This window comes from Diceros bicornis, chromosome 2 (assembly GCF_020826845.1).
Source record: "Diceros bicornis minor isolate mBicDic1 chromosome 2, mDicBic1.mat.cur, whole genome shotgun sequence".
NCBI lineage: Eukaryota > Metazoa > Chordata > Mammalia > Perissodactyla > Rhinocerotidae > Diceros > Diceros bicornis.
The window spans coordinates 13991968-14009402 of NC_080741.1; the positions used below are offsets into that span (position 1 = coordinate 13991968).

At 40.7% G+C, this 17435-nt stretch overlaps 1 protein-coding gene across 1 annotated transcript; it reads right to left on the minus strand.

The window, feature by feature from the left end:
* Positions 1-567: 567 nt before the first annotated feature.
* Positions 568-17136, minus strand: MRPS22 (mitochondrial ribosomal protein S22). Its single transcript, XM_058552017.1, has 8 exons — positions 16962-17136; positions 10667-10830; positions 9414-9578; positions 7050-7193; positions 6652-6735; positions 5169-5314; positions 1889-1997; positions 568-803 (listed from the first exon to the last, which is right to left on the minus strand). Exons 1-8 carry the CDS (start codon positions 17131-17133, stop codon positions 708-710), a joined length of 1080 nt encoding a protein of 359 aa, XP_058408000.1. The 5' UTR covers positions 17134-17136; the 3' UTR covers positions 568-707.
* Between the last annotated feature and the right edge of the window lie 299 nt (positions 17137-17435).

Consider the following 17435-nt stretch of genomic DNA (forward strand, 5'->3'; position numbering starts at 1 on the left):
CAAAGTTTCCTTTCTGAATAATGAAAACAGGCTTCCAGCTTTAGAAGGCTAAGCCAAAACTACACCTCACCTAGAGATCAGCTAGGTGATTCTCTTTTCTTTGCATAACTAAATCATATTTTCAAATATCATCAATCACATTTTTTCTTAGAACAGAATATCCACGCTAGAATTCTCTCACCCCTTTTTCTTGATCTCATTGCATTATTCCTCTCAGTCTGTGTAGCTTGGGTTCTTGTGCCTTTTTGTGATTTTGTCTAGTAGTTACCTGTCTCTGGAGTCAGAGTTTGAAATTCCAGCTTCTCTGACCTCATTAAGTGGGGCTCTGTTTAAATTACCTATTGGCCTATTTGGTAGCACAGCAAGATATAGTACTTTTTTTTTTTTTTTTTTTTACAGTGCACTTGTCTGCTTACAGAAATTCATAATCAGGCACTCAACTGTACTTCTCAGTTGTCCCCTTGTAGCCTAGGAAAGTGAGTGGGTAACAAGAAAAACTTTTCAAACTTTCCTAGGCTGCAAGGGGACAACTCAGAAGTTTTCTTTCTATTTCTGTTAAAGACACGATTTGGAATGTAAAAAAACAATTTTATTGGGAACTCCAAATCATTACCTTTTAATTCTGACATTTTTAAACATTCAGCTCAGTATTAACAGAGAAAGCTAGTTAGTATTTAGTGAAATGAAATTTATTTTTTCAAGTATTTTCAGGAAGCTGCAGAATGGCTAATGAATGCTTCTTGATAAGCTTGCAGTGTTAATTCTATATATGCTCCCTTCTGCGCTTCTGTTTTTGCAAAGACCTGTTTAAATTGAAAAAAAAAAAAAAAGTTTTAAAGCAATAGAACATATACTAAAGCTTTCAGTTCTGAGACATCATTAACATTTCTGTAGTAGCAAAGTCTCAGTTAAAAAAGTCTTCCAAGTTTCACAATAATTGTTTTTCTGATTACAAAACAATAAGCATACTACATGGACCAAAAAACAGTATCTAACACAGTTCAAGAATACTAATTCTAAACCCCAGAAGTATCCTAATATGGCTGCCATCTCTTTTAGCCTGTTTTCAGAAAAAGATTAAGAAAACCTGACATTGCACCTCCTGCTAGAACAAAGTGAAAACCACGAGGTTCAAGACGAATCTGAAGGATGAGAGTTAGCAAAGTAATTTTTCACTTTAAAGAATATTTTCCCCAAAAGCATTTTGTTTTATCTGGCTTAGCACAGAAAATCAGAATTAGTACTGTAGTTTCCCTAGGGTGTCATCACTGGTTGTTTTTGTCCTCAGTAAGCTTTATAGCTGCTTTGCAGTTTGCATAAAATAATACTGGGATAGAAGCTAGATTCACAAAACCGTGTCTATGCTGAGCATTAGAAGATATGAAAATTATACAGTGATCTCCCCTTCCTGAAAAAATCATCTCAGCTCTCAACATTTACAGAGAAACCTGTGTAAACCCATACTTTTGAGGTATGCAGTTCCAAAATAATAACGCAAGTAAGGCTTAGTGATATACAAGCACACCCTCTCCGCCTTCTGCACACCTTGACCACGATGAAGGAACGGGAAGCTGCACTGGGGACATGTGCCAGCTAGTCCTCCACCCTGCCCTGCTGGTGACTTGGTTACCTCAGATGCTAGTACTCCCTACAGAACAAGGGGGCTGCTGCCCCAACATCCGAACATCTTGGGTTCCAGCTGTAGCTCCCCACCCCGTCTGTCTGTTGTCCAGGCTGAAGAAATACGAGGGCTCTAATCACTGTTTGAAGACCACAAATGTTCAGTATTCACACATCTTTTTAGTTACCATTAAATAGGACCCACTTCAGAATTCTTCCCAAGTCAGTTATCACCCGACAACAGGCAATGTGAAACAAGTCCCTTTACCTTAATTAAATGTAACCCTTCAGCAGCCTGCTCCTTGGCCTCTTGAGCTGACTGGCCGTCTGGATGGAGGATGTGATACAGCTGGACCAAGCTGGTGGCATCATCGACTCTATAGAGTGAAAGGGTTTACTGTTACCAAGGGATTTTCTTCATTTGCTTCACAGTCCTATAAAAGTGTGTGCCAACTTAAAACTAAATTACATTTCAAACTTTCCTTGGGCCAAAAAAACTTTTAAAAGCCTTCAGTTTTATATTTTCAAAGGTGTTTTCAGGAAAAGGGGCTAATTGAGGCTTCATACCTACTCTGCGGTAGGTAGGGCAGGAGTCACTATAGGCAGTGGCCAATTTATGAAAGTGAATATATTCTAAATGTGGCTGTATTCTTTTTGGAAACAGAGCAACATTTCTCATAGAAAGGGCATTCCTAATGGTAGATGATTTCTAGGCCAGCCCACTTCAGCAGATAATAATGTATATCAACTCAGAGAGTAAGAATATACCTTCATCCCACATAATCCAGAGGCTGGTAGTCACGGGGATGCTCAAAGCCACCTGCCTTTAAGTGCAGTAGCAGTAACAGTTTATTTGCATACTGGGAGGGAGTTTTGAGACTCTGAATTAGTAGATAAATGCCTCTATAGGAGGCCTCCTAGGAGTCCAAGGAAAGACTCCCAGGCCCCCCATTAGTTAAAAAGTAGCATCCTAGTGAAGCAAATTTGAAATTATGCATATCAGACAGAAGGAAAGTCAGGTTCCACTTTGGCAATCTAACTTGAGTGTCACACAACTATCTTTGATGAAGCCAGAACAAGAATTCAATTCTTCTGGTTTGTATTTACCGCTTTAGAAACCTGTGAACAATTTATCAACATCAAAACTTCCCTAGCCGCCTCCAAATGAAACAATATCTTCTCTTCTCACACAGTCAACACCTTCCTACCGCCACCTCAAAGCTGAGGGAGCATATAAAAATAACTCTTCTAAAATGCTTGTGCTTTTGAGGTTCTGCTGTATACACTTAGTGAGCTACTGGCTTCTAGTTGGGGGTGAGGACACCCTAATTCAGTGCTCCCTCAGCCATCACTCTTTGACCTTCCCTGCTTTCCTACGACCTGAACAGGGAGATAAAGAGTGGGGTGACAGTGGGAAGAGGTAAACAATTTCTCAAGCCATGGTGACCTTAGAGAAATGCTCCGGGCTTATCCCAAGGCCCACCCGCTCTAAAGGCCTCTCTCGGGAGAACTGAGAAGTCAGAGCTGCTCATATAGTAAAACTTCCCAGGGGAAAAAAATTCAAACACGTTCATTACAGATCTTTTATGCTTGTTATAATCTAACAAAGTGCAATAAATGCAGCAACAAAATATCCCCCAAATAAATAAAAGTAACTCCCATTAGAGCTTAGGCATGTGGCCCTGTAAAGAGCTTAGCTGGGTTTTTATGTATTAGAATCATGTTGAGGGCTTCATTACAGTCATGCTCAAGTTTAATGCTTGCATCTCACAGAACAATTAACTTCACACCCAGCCCATATTTGAAACTGAGAGCAAATAAATTTACATGTTCAAAAATATTACAAAAGAATATCAATTCAAAACCAACAGTGGGACCTGAGTCTGGAATAAATGTGTGCAGAATCCCAAGTTTAGCCTGGGCTCCATTCATTGAGGACGTGCACCCTCTACTGTCTAGCCTGGGATCTGCAGCAAGCTGTCCTGTTCAGAATTCCCCAGGAATGGTTTTACTTACGCAGAGCAGGCAAGGTTAACTGCGTACTCAAAACTCCCTCCCAGTATGCAAATAAACTGTTTCACATGTAAAACTTACAGGTGATAAGTATTACTACAATATCACGTATTAGTACACCTGAATAAAGAACTTTAATTTTCAAAATTATATATTTGTGTGGCTCCAATTTTTTACAAAATACGTTATGTTGTTTTTATAATATAATTTCAGAATGATTACATTTGAGAAACTTAATAAGAAAATTCATTCACAGGAGATGTTACTGCTAACGCACCTAACACAAGTCACTTTTGAGGATCCTCATGACCGCCAGCCAGCCCCCTGCTTATGTGGGAAAAAGGTATATTTCTGCCCTCTGAATTGGATTATACTACACATGACGGTGAAATGGGCTGGCCTAGAAATCATCTACCCTTAGGAATGCTGTTTCTATGAGAAATGATGCTCTGTTTCCAACTATGGGCTGTACTTCTTAGTGCCTATGGAACCTTCTGGTTCCAAATGCCTTACCTTTGTGTGAATGGTTCAGACTACATGGAGGATACTCTGTGAGTCACAACTTCCTTACAGTCTGAAGGTAGCAATAATCACTAAACCCTCTTCTTGTAGTTCAGACTTTGAATTAAGCAAGGGCTTTTTGTGGAAAGTTGACTTTCTTACTACAGCCATGCTGGTTTGTTTTTCTTGTCACTTTGGCCTTTCTAACCCAACCGATAGAAAGATACTCAAAAACAGTTTCTCTTCAGTTTTATCACAAGTTGTAAAGTAGACTATTATTTCAGCTAGAAGCCTGAGAGCACACCAGTTTGCATGCTAAAATACAATAGACATTCTTTGTTTCACGTGACTTTGAAAAAAACTAACTTTTTCAATGTCTTAATCTTGCAAGGGGCCAGCCCGGTGGCGCAAGCAGTTAAGTGCGCGTGCTCTGCTGTGGTGGCCTGGGGTTCGCTGGTTTGGATCCTGGGCACGCACCGACGCACTGCTTGTCAAGCCATGCTGTGGCGGCATCCCATATAAAGTAGAGGAAGATGGGCACGGATGTTAGCTCAGGGCCGAACTTCCTCAGCAAAAAGAGGAGGATTGGTATCAGATGTTAGCTCAGGGCTGATCTTCCTCACACACACACAAAAAAATTTGCAAAAGCAAGAGTATTTTGATAAATCACTTTTACTGAAAAGCCCTAGAAATAGTCTACTAGAAAACAAGTGCCCACTAGAGCTTACGTCTGCTTCTTTATATTTCCTATTTAATCCCCTTTGAGTATCTGGAAAGGTCACTGATACCCAGGAGCACGGGCAAGGCCAGGGGTAAGTCAGTATCAAGGTATACAGTACAGTTCCAAAGCCATTTACTCTTTCAAAGAATCTAGCCCTGTTTACACAACACAAAAGCAAAGACTGAGAAAACTAGGTTATGCCGAAAGACAAACCCAGAAATAAACTGTTATCACTGGAAAAATAACATAGCTTAAATATAGGTTTACTGTAATGGTAATAAAAATTTCTTTTACTTACTGAGATCATACTTACAAATCTCTCTGAAGCTGGTCAATCAGTAAGCCATCAATCTTTTTCTTATTTACAAAATACCAAGCCATTCCACCAAAGTGTCTCGTTGAACGTAAAAGGTCATACTTTCCATGTTTATCTATATCTTCGTAGGTCTGATGATGAACCTATCCACATGAAACAATTTTTCAGAAACATGAAAATAAAAAGAAGTGAGCAGCATTATTAGATATACTATACTAGCATGAGTGCTGCCCAAGAAAAGTTATCAGTAAAACCAGGTCTACTTAACCTGCCTCCACTATCATTAACTAACAAGTATGATTTAGACCAACCCTCCACTATAGAAGTATGTGGCACCCTGGAACAAGTCTGTCAAACATTTATAGCCAAATCAATTACTTTTTAGCAGCCAAGCACTATTTATGAAACATCTATTACATATATGTAGACCACTGGAAATAATGGACCACCATTTCTTGGTCAGATGGGAAAAAATAAATCAAGAATATTCTTTCACTCTTGCCCTTTTCCCCTATCCCATCAACTACCCCATTCCATCTTATTAACTAATGTCCTTTCAGTTCTCCTTCCACATTGACCTTCCCAAATAAGGACTTGGATGAGGGTATTCCTGTGTTCAAAAGGCTTTCAAAGGTCTGCTGATTGAAGTCCAGATTCCTCAGCCTAGCATCTGAGGTCACCTGTGACATGGTCGCACCCACCTTTCTAGCTTAATCTTGAACCACTCCCCTACATATAAATTGCATGTACAAGCAAACCAGATGATTGGCCATTTCTCAAGCATACTTTGTTGTTTCCTGCCTATTGACACTGTTCCCTCTACCTGAAACACCTCTCCCTCACCCAGCTCCACCTGCCACAGTGTTCCCTGCCCCTCTAGAACTCTCTTCAAGACCTCTATGAAGCCCTTCCTGAGAGCACTTTGTAACCATCTCTTAGCAACTAACATCTTAGACCTAAGGTGATAATCATCTGTATGCTTATCTAGCACCCTTCCCCACAATCATTTCTGGACTGTAAGCTTTGACACAGCACACCCTATCCTAGTTCCTGTCATCACCTATACTATCCACAATAATACCTTACACATCGAAGGTATTACATGATTACTTCTTAAATTGAATTGTAAGACACATACATTGCATTTTGGCAAATTTTAATAAATAACTTTGTTCCTGTATGATAAAGTGAAAAGAGGACAGGCTTTGCCATCAAGTTTGGGTCCTAACTCTTACTAGTTGTGCAACTTTCAGCAAGCTGCTTAACTCTCCAAGATTAAAATTATCTCATCCTTAACTCAAAGGTTGTTGTGAAGATAAAATATCTATCTGGTATACATATCAGGTACTCAAAAGGTGTTCGAGTATTTTCCTTCTCTTTCCCCTGTGTCAAAGCTTATTACCTAACTCATTGTCCTAGATCAAAAATCTTACTCATAACCATATAAGCCCATACTTTAGAAACTATAAAATATACTCACTTTGATATATTCAGCAGAATCTGGCTCAAACTGGGCAACACAGAGATTGAGGACATCAACATGCCGGTCCTGACTGTACATGGTCTAAAAGCACACAGCAGAGTTGGAATTAGATGAAAGGAACATGAAAGTTCAACACCTGTCCTGCCACCATGACAGGCCTGCCCATCCACATACAGGCCACATCTGTGCCCATCAAGAGGCATGCAGAAGTAACACAGGCTTTGTAACGGTCACACCAGGATTCAAATCCCAGCTAAGCCAATTACAAAATAGATAATCCTAGTTATTATTAGAAATGTTATCTGTGTTTATCAAAGCAGAATGTCCAGCAGCATCAGAGCCAACCGATTCAACAAAGAAACCATCACCACTGACTATGAAACCAGTCACCTTACCTTAAGATTTTCTTCCTTGAAAATTATTGGTGTTAAAATTCTACGACCTTCCTTTGGGAAATAAACTTGTATCATCCGGTCTCGTTCTTCCCAAGAGGCTTTGCGTAGTGTGCCACTTGGTTCTCTGACGACAATAAAACGCTCCTGAAATAGAAAACATAATCAAGGATGAGTTTATGAGGACTTATTTTTAGTTCCAATGTTTCACTAAGCACTATAGTAAAAATAATTTGCAATCAACAATATAAAATGCAACTGGGAAACGTAAAATGCAATCATGTGTATGATTTCAAGGATAATTTTAAACCTCAAACACTTGGCAAGATTTGATACTTCCTTTACTAATCACTGCTGTGGTTCTGATAATCAGAAATCTAAAAGGAAAGTATTTATTAAGTGCCAACTATGGTCCTAAAATGGGTTCAATACATAAAATGGTTCAAATAAAAAAAGATGACCTGAGATTCATCTAAATCCATTTGAGAGGAAAGAAGTGCTATTAGACCTTTCCGAGTTTTTTCATTTCCCCATCCCGAAGTCTCACCTAAACAGACTTTACTACTTTCTAATCCACTTTTAAAGTCTCTGGGATACATAGATAACAGGAAACAAACTGGCGGTTACCAGAAGCAGGGGAGGAGGGTGGGGGTTGGCAAAATAGGCGAAGGGGATTAAGAGGTATAAACTTTAGTTATAAAATTAACAAGTCATGAGAATGTAATGTACAGCATAGGGAATATAATCAATAATATTGTAATAACTTTGTATGGTGACAGATGGTAACTAGACTTATTGTGGTGATCATTTTATAACATATATAAATATCGAATCACTATGATGTACACCTGAAACTAACAGGATATTGCATGTCAACTATACTTCAATAGAAAATTAAAAATTAAAAAAAATTCATAATATTAAGTCCCTGGGATAAAAGGAACAAACCCAAGAATGTGGAGTCTTAATTCCACACCTCTATGATTCCTCATACTGGCATGAGACATAACTGTGTCAGAGAGACTGACCAGTCCACCTGCCTCTGGTCTCTTCACTCTTCCAACTGCCACATCCCAGGCCACAGGATCACCTCCTCTGAATTCCACTCACTGTTTGTACCACTCAACTGGCAATTTATCATGTGCAAGATTCTTGACACCTCTCAGATATCATTATAGAACTCAAAAGGACAGGAACTGTAGGTTGTAATTCTTTGCAACATCCAGAGTGACTTACACAGAGCTTTGCACATAGCAGTTAACTGGTACACATCTGACTGTTGAAATTAACCAGATGGTACTGACTCTCAACTTTTCAGAGGTGTAAGAGTTTTGAGGATAATATAATTAAAACTTTCATCAAGCAGTACAAATAGAAAAAAACCAGCAAATGCCAAAATAACATAACTGTTCCTCATAAGGATTTTGGTAATTTGCATTCCAAGTTCCTTTCTCCCTTTCAGGCTATAGAATGCTCCCACAACCAGCCTTCACAGCACTGCAAACATACATTAAAGCACCCCAAGGAAAAATTCTAAATAAAATGAAACTCTAATCCCTGTTCATTATGTCAGGTATACAGGTGGTTGATGTACAGGCATGGACATTACTCAAATCATGTCTTCTAACCATAAGCGTATATGATAAAAAAGATTAATATGGGGTGGCCCTTCACCCAACTGTGGCATTATATAGTATTCTGCAATTTGTAGGCTGAATTGTAAATTATTCTTTTTACCCTTGACTTGAAACTGCTCAAACACAAAACATACATTTTATAAGTGCCAGAGTGTCCTGGACCTGGCAATCAAGGGAAGAAGAGCTAAAGAACAAAAACTCTCACTGAAAAAGCAGTGCTGTCTGAAAGTTATCTAGGGGAATCTGCCATTCTTCATGCAAATTCTGAAAAGTGAACATCCTTTGGGAAGTCTGGGGTTTTTGGAATCATCAAGAATTTACAGGAAAGAAACCCTTCATCTCCTCAAAAAGCTTCAGCTAAGGAAGTCAGTCTAACTTGGACAGAAAGAATCCCCCTTCTCCCACTGCCTTTAAGATTTCTGCCTGTTTGTGGTTTGGGTATGGGTTTCTGCCTGTAAATCTCTTGCTCTGTTCTCAGCACATTTGTCTCTTTCCTTGTAGTCAATCTGGAATATACTGTGTGCATAATATGTAGGGAAATGGTAACATGATGATGTGGGGCTGGTCTGCATTTCTCTTCTTCTTTATGCTTTATCTTCTAGAAGGATCTCACCCAGTTACAGGAATTCTGGTTTGGAAGAGCAGAGGCAGTTGGGTCACACGATATTGACCCTCGTCCCTCAGGCCCATCTCCACATTAAGATCATTTTGCGATTGGAGGTATACTCACCCGGTGTGGTATGCTATATGATATATCAGTAAACACATATTTGGCTGTTTCTGTTCCTTCCAAAATCTTATCTTCAGCTAACACGTCCTTTATTGGCACTCGCTCTTCCAGAACCGGTGGCATTTTTAATCGTACTTTAGCTGCCTGAACCGCCTGTCTCGTAGCCTAATGAAATAAAATATTTCTTAAGGAAAGCCACAAGGTTACAGACCAAAAGGACTATCTAACAAAAGCAGATACTAATCAAAAATGCTAAGGACTGCAAAGAGAAGCAGCTGTAGGCATGAATCAGTGAATGAAAAGCCAGACTTGGGCTCCTGGGCCCTGGCCTTTGCCTCTGTGGTGTGACTGAGAACACCAGCTACGGGTTCAACTGGTCTCAAAACAGCAAAGGAATGCTCCGAGACAGAGCCAGGCCACACAAGAGCCGCTTGAAACAGAATAAAGGAATTCATTTATTGGGTGCTTACTATATGCCAGATAGTGTTCAAATACTCTGGATGTATTTGGCTCGTTTAATCCCCACAATTACCGTTAAGAGCTAGGTGCTATTATCTCATTTTTATGGGAGGGAAAATGGAGGCACACAAATGTTAAGTAAATTGCTGGAAGGACTGGGATTTGAACCCAGGCAACTCAACTCCAGAGCCCATGCTCTTAACCACTGACCACACTGCTCCATGCCATACTATTAACAGCGATTACCTCTGAGAGATGAAAGGGGGACTTTCCCTCTTCATGTGCTACACTATCAGATATCTGAATTTTTTGCTATGACTATAAATAACTTTTGAATTAGAGCAATAATGCTTCACATATTCATACATCAAAGCATTTACAAAGCACTCAATACCCACGACTCCAGGAGGACACTGGTGCCTGGAGGAGAATGCTGTTCAGCAGGATCTCATAATCTCACCAAAGCTTCAGCCTCAAAGCAGCTCACAGCAGATGTTTCTCCAGGAGGGAAGCCGGAGCAGGCAGGACAAAAGAAGGATGCTCAGGCTGGTTTTGGAGCAGAAGAGGCTCTGCCTGGACACCCAGACCTGACCCACATGCCCCAGTCTACCTAATTTGGGCCATGCTCCCTGCTCCTCTCTGGCTGCTTGCCTTTCTTTTCTCGGTTCCGTGCCTGCGACACCCCCTCATTAGTACCTGAGGAAAAGCAGCTATCAGCATCTGGAGGGGCCTCTGGAAATCTCGTTTAACCCTTTAAAGAAAGGTATTCTACCAATATTCCTGCATTCACATACCTCTTCCAGCTGTGCCTGGGTCATCAGCTTATAGGTTGGCGGCTTCAGTTCTTGTACTGCTGGCTTAAAAATCTTCTGCAAATTCAAGCCTGTCATCTTGATGAGTAGGCTTTGGACTTCCTCATCCATAAATGTAGGTTTCTTGATTTCTGAGCTACCAGATTCTGTTAAAACGAATTTTAATAAGATGATGGCAAAAATGACAAGCCAACACCTCTAAGTAGAAAAGTAAGTTAACACTAAAAATGATGAATACAATGTCTACCTCAGTATGCATAATGCTAATACCTACAAGATTCATTCATTCCTTCATTTAAAATGTACTGAGCATTCGCTAAGATGAAGATAGTTTCTGCCAAAAAGGCACTCAAAGTCTAGTGAAGGAAGCAACAGGAAAAAGTAATGTAATAATATTAATAATAACAATGGTTGCTACCATTTACAGAGTTGTCTCTTACATGCCAGGCATTACATACATTTTCAGGAATGCTTACAACCACCCACAAAATAGTATTGATAGCCCAGCTTTATAAATGAGGATACCGGAGCCTGCCTAAGACAACTAGTTATTAAGTGCTAGAGCCAGGATTTAAACCAAGGGTTACCTGATTCTAGAGCCTCTATCAATTCCAATCTATCACGGTGCTGCTCAGTGCAAACACTACGTACAGGGGAGATACGAGGGGTCGTGTGCCGACAGAGGAAGGAATTAAACATAGCCTGGGAGCAGAAAAGGGCACGGCAGGGTCAAAGAAGGCTAACTAGGGACCTGGGTGGGATAGGGAAAAAAGGAAAGGAAATTCTAGGCTGAGGGGGTGCAGCTAGGAAAGAGACGCCTGGATCACTGGACATGACACTGAAGAGGCCATGTGCTATCACGGAAGAGCCTTGGACAGGAGAGGAGACCCAGATCTCAGCTCTGCCTCACGCAGTCTGCCTATCCCTCTGCCTAAGCTCCATTTCCATTTCCATTAAGGAAAAAAAGCCCTTCCTTCCCAGCCACCTCTTCCTCTGCTAGTCCTGTAAATGCTGGCGTCCCTCAGGATTCTGAACTACATCTTTCTCTTCTCCCTTCTCACATTCTTAACGGATGATCTCCTAGCCGCCTATAACTTTAATTACTTCTATATGCTGGAGACTCTAAAATCTGAATCTCCAGCTGAGATTATCTTCCATCCAACTACCCAACGGACATCTCAAAGGCACTTCAATATTGCCAAAGCAGAACTCATCCACTTTCTCCTGTCTCAAACCTGCGCTCCTACTGTTCCCTATCCTAGCGCCATCCAACAGGTCATGTGGGCCAGAAACCTTACAGTCATTCTAACTTCTCCTTTACCCTCCACATCTAGCCAATAGCAGTAATAACAATAACAGTAATGATAACAGCTGACATTTGTTAGATATTTACTATGTGCCTGTACTTACTGAGCTAATAAGTACTTTACATACTTAGCACATTTAATCCTTACAACCCCATAAATTCTATGATTATCCCCATTTTACAAACAAGAACACTGACACTGAACATACTGTTTGTTATAGCTCATAAATCTCTCTTTACTCCTCCATTTCCCACTGCCACTAACCTAGTCATGGCCACCCTTATCTCTTGCCTTAGCCTCCTAACTGGTCTCCCTGCCACCATTCGGACCCCACTGTAGACCATTCTCCACAGAACAACCAGAGTGATCTCTTAAAAATGTAATGAAAACAATAGAAAAGATTAACAAAAGTAAGAGTTAGTTCTTTGAAAAGATAAACAAAATTGACAAACCTATAACTAGAATAACCAAGGAAAAAAGAGAAGATCCAAATCAACAAAATTATAAATGAAAAAGGAGACATTACAGCTGACACCACAGAAATACAAAGGATCATAAGAGGCTACTATGAACAACTATATGCCAACAAACTGGACAACCGAGAAGAAAAGGAAAAATTCTTAGAAACACAATACCTACCAAGACCGAATTAGGAAGAAACAGAAAATTGGAACAGACCAATTAAAAGGAAATTGAATCAGTAATCAAAAATCTCCCAAAGAAAAGCCCAGAACCAGATGGCTTCACAGGTGAATTTTACCAAACATTTAAAGAAGAATTAACACCAGTCCTTCTCGAACTCTTCCAAAAAATCGAACAGGAGGGAACACTCCCAAATTCATTTTACAAGGCCAGCATTATCCTGACACTAAAGCCATAAAAGGACATCACCAGAAAAGAAAACTATAGGCCAATATACCTGATAAATACAGATGCAAAAATTCTCAATAAAATACTAGCAAACTGAAGTCAGCAGCACATTAAAAAGATCATTCACCATAATCAAGTGGGATTTATCCCTGGGATGCAAAGATGGTTCAAACATACTCAAATCAATCAATGTGATACATCATATTAATAGAATGAAAGAAAATCACATGATCATTTCAGTAGATGCAGAAGAAGCATTTGACAAAATTCAACATTGTTCGTGATAAAAACTCTACAAATTAGGTGTGGAAGGAACATTCCTCAACATGATAAAGGCCATATAAGATAAACCCACAGCTAACATCATACTCAATGGTGAAAGGTTGAAAGCCTTTCCTCTAAGATCAGGAACAAGACAAGGACGCCCACTCTTGCCACTCCTATTCAACACAGTACTGGAAATCCTAGCAAGAGCAATCAGGCAAAAAAAGAAATAAAAGGCATCAGAACTGGAAAGGAAGAAGTAAAACTGTCTCTATTTGCAGATGACATGATGAATGCAGAAAATCCTAAAGACTCCACCAAAAACCTGTTAGATCTAATCAGTGAATTCAGTAAAGTTGCAAGATACAAAATTAACATACAAAAATCACTAGCATTTCTATACACTAACAGTGAATTATCTGAAAAAGAAATAATTATCACATTTACAATAGCATCAAAAACAATAAAATACTTAGGAATAAATTTAACCAAGGAGGTGAAAGACCTCTATACTGAAACCTATAAGACTGATGAAAGAAATGGAAGAAGATAAATGGAAAGGTATCCCATGTTCACGAATTGGAAGAATTAATATTGTTAAAATGTCCATATTACCCAAAGCCATGTATAGATTCAAAGCAATTCCTATCAAGACTCCAATGGCATTTTTTACAGAAGTAGAAAAAACAATCCTAAAATTTACATAAAACCACAAAAGACCCTAAATAGCCAGAGCAATCCTGAGAAAGAACTAAGCGGGAGGCATCACACTTCCTGATTTCAAGCTATATTATAAAGCTATAGCAATGAAAACAGTATGGTAGTGGCATAAAAACACATAGACCAATGGAATAGAACTGAGAGCCCAGAAATAAACCTACACACATACAGTCAACTAATATTTGACAAGGGTGCCAAGAATAGTCAATGGAGAAAAGACAGTCTCTTCAATAAATGGTGCTGGGAAAACTAGATATTCACATACAAAAGAATAGACCCCTATCTCACACCACTCACAAAAATTAACTGGAAATGTATTAAGGAATTAAACGTAAGACCGGAAACCATAAAACTCCTAGAAGAAAACATAGGCAGTAAGCTCCTTAACATCAGTCTTGGTGTGATGTTCTGGACATGACACCTAAAGCACAACAACAAAATAAAAAATAAACAAGTGGGACTACCTCAAAATAAAAAGCCTCTGCACAGCAAAAGAAACAATCAACAAAATGAAAAGACAACCTATAGAATGGGAAAAAATATTTTCAAACCATATATCTGATAAGGGGTTAATATCCAATATATATAAAGAACTCATAGGGCTCAATAGCAAAAAACCAAATAATACAATTAAAAAATGGACAGAGGACCTGAATAGACCTTTTTCCAAAGAAGATATATGAATGGCCAACAGGTACATGAAAAGGTGCCCAACATCACTAATCATCAGGGAAGTACAAATCAAAACAACCAGGAAGTATCACCTCATGCCTGTTAGAACGACTAACATCAAAAAGACAAGAGATAACAAATGCTGGTGAGGATGTGGAAAAAAGGGAACCCTTGTGCACTGCTGATGGATTGTAAACTTATACAGCCACCATGGAAAAGAATTCCTCTAACAATTAAAAACAAGGTTCCTCAAACAATTAAAAATAGAACTACCGGGGCTGGCCCGGTGGCGTAGGCGGTTCAGTGCGTGCGCTCCGCTGCGGCGGCCCGGGGTTCGCCGGTTCGGATCCCGGGCGCGCACTGACGCACTGCTTGGCAAGCCATGCTGTGATGGCGTCCCATATAAAGTGGAGGAAGACGGGCACAGATGTTAGGCCAGGGCGAGTCTTCCTCAGCAAAAAAAGAGGAGGATTGGCAGATGTTAGCACAGGGCTGATCTCCTCAAAAAAAAAAGAAAAATAGAACTACCATATGATCCAGCAATTCCACTTCTGGGAATATATCTGAAAAAAACAACAACACTATGTTGAAGAGATATCTGCGCTCCCAAGTTCACAGCAGCATTATTCACAATAGTCAAGCCATGGAAACAATCTAAGCGTCCATCAATGGACGAATGGATAAAGAAGATGTAGTATGTATATACAGTGGAATATTATGCAGCCATAAAAAAGGAGGAAATCCTGCCATTTGTGACAACATAGATGGACCTTGAGGGCATAATGCTAAGTGAAATAAGTCAGACAAATACTTATGATCTCATTTATATGCAGGATTTAAAAAAAAAAAAAGTCAAACTCATAGAAAAAAGATCAGATTTCTGGTTACCAGAGGGGGGGGGGGTTGGTAGTAGTGGGGGGGTGTGGTAAATTGGATGAAGGAGGTCAAAAGTTACAAACTTCCAGTTATAAGATAAATAAGTACTAGGGATGTAATGTACACCACGATGACTATAATTAACATTGCTGTATGGTATATACGAAAATTAAGAGAGTAAATCTTGAGTTTTCATCACAAGGAAAAAAAATTTTTTTATTTTTCCTTTTTGTATCTGTATGAGAGGATGGATATTAACAAAACTTACTGTGATGAGAATTTCACAATATATGTAAGTCATATCATTATGCTGTACACTTTAAACTTATGCACTGCTGTATGTCACTTACATCTCAATAAAACTGGAAAAAAAATTTTTACATTTTAAAAACTGTAATCAAGATCACTCCCATGCTTAAAACTCACCAATGGGGGCCGGCCCCGTGGTGTAGTAGTTAAGTTCGCGGACTCCGCTGCTGGCTGCCTGGGTTCGGATCCCCGGCGTGCACCGACGCACTGCTTGTCAAGCCATGCTGTGGCAGCGTCCCATATAAAGTGGAGGAAGATGGGCATGGATGTCAACCCAGAGCCAGTCTTCCTCAGCAAAAAGAGGAGGATTGGCATGGAAGTTAGCTCAGGGCTGATCTTCCTCACCAAAAAAAAAAAAAAAAAACACCTCACCAATGGATTCCAACATCATTTAGACAAAAAGCTAAGGTGGTCTGCTAACTTCACTGTGCCCCGCTAGACGATGAGCTCTCCCAAGGCCAGAACCCTGTCTTGAACTCATCTCCAGCACCCAGGGTCCTGTATAGTGCCTGGTACACAACAGGTGCTCAGACTACTCTCTCCTCGGACAATCTCACCCATTCCCCCAGCTTCAGTTACCATCTTTACCCCAATTTATAGTTTGAGTTTCTCAATTTATATGTCGCTGAATACTGGACACCTCTAATTGAATCTCAAAAGCACCTCAAATTTAACGTGTCCAAAACAGGAGTTTAATTCCGCCTCCCTTCCCATCTCCTCACCTCACCTACTACTGCCTCTTCCTCCTCTACCCCTCCCCCTAAAAAAGTGTTCCTACAATTAATCTTCTCTGTCTTGAACTAAATAAGACTACTCTCCACTCAAGCCAGAAACTTGAGAAGCAACACTGATTTCTCCATTTAAACCTGAATCCAAAGTCATAACCAAGCCTCCTCAATGCTACCTTCAAAATGGGTTCCCAAACTACCTGTTTTACTTTTGCTTACGCTGCTTCCTCCGCTTGGAATGCTTCTTGTTTTCTCCCTAGCATGGTTAACCAGGTGTCAGCTTTGGTCATATTTTCCAGGAACCCTTCCCTGCCCTTCTAACTCAGCTGGAGTGCCACTCTTACGTGCGTTCCCCTATCAATGAGGGAACGAACGAACGCGGGCGAGGACAGACCGCGCAGGTACAGGAGCGAGCCGACTGGGTCTCAGGGCGCGCTGCGGGAAGAGCCGGGGCCTCCGCGTGCTTCTCGCCCGCCCAAAGCCCTAGGTGTGCCCGGAGAGAGCCCCAGCGGCCGTCCGGCGGTCACTTACCGGCCGCGGAGCCGAGCCGACGGCATGGCATTCCCGCCCCGCAGCGCCCGGGCAGCGGCTGGAGCAGGGCGCCGGGCCGGGGCCGAGTTCGGGTCCAGAAACAGACCCGTTCCGTGCCCCGAGAACCTGTCAGGAGGCTCCGCAGCAACACAGACGCTCCAAGGGTCGCCATATTATCCGGGGCCACTTGCGCCGGAAGCGGCTGGGAGCGATTCCGGGTCTCCCGCGGTTTGTATGGCATTCTGGGAAATGTAGTCTGGATGAGAGAGGGAGGAGCCGGAAGCGACGCAACTTTTAGGCCTTTTATAGATTGTTCGTTGTAAACTGCTTGTTTGCACGTAGATGTTCATGTCCTTCCCTGTGTATAGAGCCAAAGGTAGAACTTACACCATCTTCCCTATTGTGCTCTTTTTCCTAGACCTTTCCTTTGTTCTCATGCCTCTAACAAATTTCCATTTCCTGCCCAAACCTTTT

Excerpts from the sequence above, each read along its gene's own strand:
- MRPS22 (XM_058552017.1), bottom strand. The coding sequence starts at position 17,133 with ATGGCGACCCTTGGAGCGTCTGTGTTGCTGCGGAGCCTCCTGACAGGT. Across the intron at positions 9,579-10,666 it reads CCCAGGCACAGCTGGAAGAG|GCTACGAGACAGGCGGTTCA; the intron begins GTATGTGAATGC and ends TTATTTCATTAG. Across the intron at positions 1,998-5,168 it reads GACCAGCTTCAGAGAGATTT|AGTCGATGATGCCACCAGCT; the intron begins GTAAGTATGATC and ends TTCACTCTATAG.